The 5,393-nt window shown below is 37.7% G+C and overlaps 1 protein-coding gene across 1 annotated transcript; it reads right to left on the minus strand.

Moving 5' to 3' along the window:
- Nucleotides 1–1,738: 1,738 nt before the first annotated feature.
- LOC110920344 lies at nt 1,739–2,350 on the minus strand. Its single transcript, XM_022164558.1, has one exon. The coding sequence runs from the start codon at nt 2,348–2,350 to the stop codon at nt 1,739–1,741; it is 612 nt and encodes a 203-aa protein (XP_022020250.1).
- Nucleotides 2,351–5,393: the final 3,043 nt, after the last annotated feature.

Below are 5,393 nucleotides of genomic sequence, written 5' to 3' on the forward strand. Positions count from 1 at the left end.
GAAATTGAATGAATCGATTGAAGTAAAACCCTGACGAGTTGGCATCTTGGCGAGTGGCGATGGAGAAATCGAATAACGATGGCCAATGGGGGGGTTTGATTAAGGTCTTGCACTTCTGGATCAAATGGCGGGTTGAGACTTGAGTAGTGATCGACGCTTCACATTTTAGTATTGGATAATGGACTATTGGTATTGGATTTCTATTCTAATTACTTAAATGAGCTCTATTTGGATCTTGGACCAAACATTGTTAATATTGGTCTCTAGTCATTTTATTAAAAGCGATACACACACAAACACAAATATATGTGTGTGTGTGTATATATATATATATTAAAAAATAAATCGAGCCAACCGAGCCGAACCGAACTGAGCGGACCTTTGCTCGTGCTCGGTTCGTTTACAAACCGAACCGAGCATTTTTTAATCGAGCTGCATCGAACGAGCAAATTCCGAGCATTTTCCGAGCGAGTATCGAACGAGCGTCAAACGCCGAGCAATTTGAACACCCCTACATAAGGGTCATAACCACACCCTATAGCCTTAATGATCCAACCTAATCTTTAACTAGATTGGTTAGGCAATGCCATGTCACACCCTAACCAATCTAAATCTAATGCTTTCTCTCTCTCTTACCCTACTCAAATAACAAGAGTTATCTCTTTATACAGCATCATATTTATTACAATTATTAGAACTCTTGTTGTTTATCTATAATGTATTGGATTTATTACAATTATTATGTTGTTTATCTATAGAGCATAGAAAGCATTAGATTTATTACAATTATTTTGTAGGAATATCAAAAATACATTATAGATAAACAAGAGTTCTGATTACAGTTATTATACATAAATCTCAAAATACATGATATTATGGAAAACATACTTCACTTAATACATGATAGATTAACCACAGTTCTCATGCAGAAATTTCATTTCAATTTCATTTCAAAATACACGATAGATGAACAGTTGAACACCAAGAGTTCATATAAAATTATTATGCATAAATATTAAAAATACATGATATTCCACATGGAAACATACTTCATTTATGTTGGTAATCGAACTTGCAAATCACAGGTTAGAATATAAAGAATTGAGAATCAAAGAACAATAAACTTGCTTGTATTGAATGAAAAAGTGATCGATTACAATTGACATACATGAACCCTATATATACTATACGAATAGATGCGATTGTAGAGACATATCTCTTCACGAACGGTTGCGAATCTTGAACTTGTGGTTGAGATTGATCTTGAATAGGTGTGTCTCTTTGAAAAATCACGTCCCTATGTTCTTGTGATGTAGGCGTCGATCTGAAGGGGTGCGTCCCCAGGAGACGTCGTTCCAATTTAGATGTAGGTTACAATCTTTCAAAGTGTCGCATCTAGTCCTCGTACTTTCTAACTAATCTAATTACTACATAAACTAACTATCTATTAATTATAGAACGACCCCTATACCTATATTTAGTTTAAAACATCAATACTCCCCCGTATACTAATTAAATATAGTTTAACAAAGGTCTTCAACTTGCTTGACTTGCAGTAGTATTGGTTCCTCTTCTAATGCGAGGTTGGCTTCTTGCTGCGTGTCTTTCTCCTTTTCCTTCACTTGGTGCAATCTCTTGCAAAATGACCAAGTTCTCCACAATCATAACATCTGAACTTGCTCTTGTCTTGGTTTCTTGGACCCATATCTTTTCCACGTCCTCTTCCTCCTTTGAAAGATCATTGTCCTTGACTTCTACCATGGTTTTGAACACCACGGCCCTTTCCATGATGCAAACTTTCAAATTGGTTATCTGCACGTGCCATCATGAGTCCTCGTTGATTATTATCTTCTTGCTTGTCTTGACTTTTGAGACGTTCTTCAAAAGCTATTATTTTTCCCACTGCTTCTTCAAATGGCATTTTGTCTATTTCTGAATATTGTTTGATATTTGCCACGATGGGTAGGAACTTCTTCGGAACGGAGACACGTAATTTCCTTACAAGCTTCTTGTCTTTAATGGTGGTACCAAGAGTTTTAAATTTGGCTTTTATACCACTCAACTTGCTTGCGAAACTAATTACTGTTTCGTTCTCATCCATCTTTAAGACTTCTAGTTCGCTCCTCAAAGTTTGTAGACGTGCTTTCTGAACCATACCTGCTCCGAGATAACGAACTTTGATTGCATCCCATACTTCCTTTGCTTTTTCGTATTGTGCAACTTGCATCAAAACATCTTCTGGTAACGTTTGGAAGATAATTGCTTTTGTTGTGTGCGCCTTCTTTTCATTTATCCCTTCCGTTGAAACAACTGTTTCCCAAAGACTATATGCCTTCAAGATTTTTTCCATCATAACTGCCCATTGGGTGTAATTCGTCTCTTTCAATTTTGGGCATTGAAGAGACACATTCCCTTGCTCGTGGAGTGACGTTGATGCATTTCCTTCTTTTTTCTGTTATGCCTCCTTTCTTTCTTACCTTGTGTTTCTTGCCTATCATGCTTGTGATCGGATGAACCCTTTCTTGACCGAGTAGATCAAATTTCTTAACTTAGTACTTGCGTCTGGCCAACTTGCTAACCAGATTCTTGCGTTTCTGACCGACTTGCTAATCAGATTTTTATGTACCCTGACCCACTTGCTAATCAGGTTCTTGCTAACTTGCTATTGCGAGTGAGATCAAAACTATCCAACCAACTTGCTAATTGGACTTAATTTTTGATCGACCTATTGTACTTGCTTCTTCTTTCTTTGACCGAGAATGGTCGTTTCTTGCTAGACTGAATCGTGATGATTCAACGTGCTACTTTCTATTTTGAACTAAACGATCCGGAACTTGCTATTTGAACCAAGAATCGGTTTGACTTGCTAGAACCGGTACGGGTTCGATTTCTTGCTATACGAATTGTTTATGATTCAAAAATTGACTTGCTTTATTTTAAAAAAACATGCTAATGATCCCTTTTTCAACGTACTCTTTCAATACTAAAATAAGACTTATGGTTTTTTTTAAATTCTTTGAAAATTGAAAAAACAAACAGAATGTTGTTTTGACTTTTGCCTTTAATCTCGAAGAATTCAAAACTTTAATTTTTGAGAAGAATAAAACCTAACCAGAAGACGTATTTTGAAAAATTGATTTCTTTCTTGTCGTTCGATTAAGTCAAAAGAAAAACGTACTTACGAAATCGAAACACGTCGCCCGGTTCTCTGATTCAATCGGCAAACCCAGATTATCGTTTCTTGCTTGTAAACTTGCACTGAGATTTTTCTTTCATGCTTCCTGGATCGATTAACATGGTGCTCTGATACCACTGTTGGTAATCGAACTTGCAAATCACAGGTTAGAATATAAAGAATTGAGAATCAAAGAACAATAAACGTGCTTGTATTGAATGAAAAAGTGGTCGATGACAATTGTTAGGATCTGAGTTTGGATTGATTGTGATTTGTGTTTGAATTAAGATGGATTTATGAATGAGTTGTGCAGTGGAAATTAAATGGAAGCAAACTTTTCACAATCAAACAGAAGAAATGCTTTCAAACATACATTTTCAACAAAGAATCAAATGCTTAAATTTATTTTAAACTTTGATTACAATTGCATGCATACTTTGCAAACTCCCCCTCAGCCCGAGCTCAGTGTTTGTTCGTGCAGGAAGAAGATGGTGAAAGAGCTGAATAGAACAGTACAGAGCACTGTTCTATTTATAGGCACTAGCAAACTACTGAGCATCTAAGCTGACGTCACCATGAAAGTGACATCTTACCTCCTAACAAACTCTTAACAACTGACCTATACAAACACTGCTATGCTAACTACTGATGTTACAATTCATTACATAAAGTAAACATAAACTGCTGCTGCATCCTTCCACTGCTGTGAACCTAACAGTACTTGTCATGACCAGTAGTGCTTGAAGCAGGGCAATAGATTGAGCAGCAGAGCTTTAGTTCTTCAACAGTCTTTGACTAGATCAGCAGTTGTAGGTCAGCAGTTTGCATGATCAGCAGTTAGGAGGCCAGCAGATGTTGAAACCACTTTCAAGGGGAGAGACTTGCATGCAAACATCTGCTTATTCTGGATCCACTGCTCTGATCCAGTTTTGGCTTTCATTATCTGTTCCTTTGGCAGGGTTCAATCCCAACAATCTCCCCCTGGAACAGATAATGCCAAAACTCTCCATTATTGTAGATCTTTATTGCCTCATCAGCAGTTCCCTTATTTGCCCTTTGAGTTGTAATTCAAAGGTTAAGGCATCTGTATCATCATCATTCCTGCTAAGTGGAAGATCAAGGAGATCCTGCAAATCTTCAAGACTCAAGCCAAGAGCTTGTTCCTTTGTTAATTTCTTCACTTCTCCACTAGACTTGAACACTGTCAGTACGTGGGTCTGTTTGTCAGTTTTCCACTTTAGTACTTTTGAGCCTGGTGGGTTTCATGGGAGATTTTTATTTGATGAGGTATTTGGTGATGCTGGCCTATTCATGACTGGCTGAGCAGTTCTTGCAGATTGTTCCAGTTCAGATTCTTCTTTCATCATTAACATAATGCCCTCTTTGCAAGGTCATTTCCAGCAATTAGATCTTGAACTGTTTCAGCACCCAACTGGTTTTGACTCCTTCTTTTGTAGATAGCAGCACCAGTGGGAGCAGTGGTTCTTTTTGCCTGCAGCTTTGGTGCTCTTTTTGAGACCTCTGCTTTGGAGTAGTCAGGCTTTTGTGGAGCTGTTGATCTTTCTTCCTAAGTTCCTCCAACCTTTTGTAGGTGGCCCTGACCCTAGCTTCTCCCCACTTTGACACAGAATTCTTTGACCCATAATCAGCTGTGATAAGCTTCTCTTTCATTCTCTTCAACTCTAATGCCTTTTCGGCTTCAAACTGTTTGAATTTTTCAGGAGGAGTCTGCTGGACTTTATTTTTGATCATTTCATGAATCCTGGCTACTTCTTTTTCAAGCCCAGGAATGGTCCAGTTTTTGTACATGTGTTTCTCCCCCTTGTATTTCTTGTAGGTCATGATATTTTCAATGTACTCTTTTCTCAGGGTCTTATCTGCCCTTTCTGAAATTTGTTGACTAACATTTTTTGGCAAATTGCTCCATTGATCTGACCTGTGTGAGAAGAAACTTATAGTTTTGCTGAAATTCCCTATCAGATTTCCCTTGTTTTTTTTGTTAGCGATATCCTCTGCTTGCTTGGCTTTAATTTCTAAATATTCTTCAATGTTGTTTGGCCTAGGATATCCTTTAATCGATGGAAAACTCCTTTTGGCAGGGCCATCCTCATAATAGAAAGATTTGATCTCTTCCCTAACTGCTATGAGTTCGAAAGGGAATATAACACCTGCAGGAGGTAATGACTTTTGGATTTGAGCTGAAGAGAGAGGAATGGGT

Source organism: Helianthus annuus, chromosome 16 (genome assembly GCF_002127325.2).
Source record: "Helianthus annuus cultivar XRQ/B chromosome 16, HanXRQr2.0-SUNRISE, whole genome shotgun sequence".
In the NCBI taxonomy this organism is placed as follows: Eukaryota; Viridiplantae; Streptophyta; class Magnoliopsida; order Asterales; family Asteraceae; genus Helianthus; species Helianthus annuus.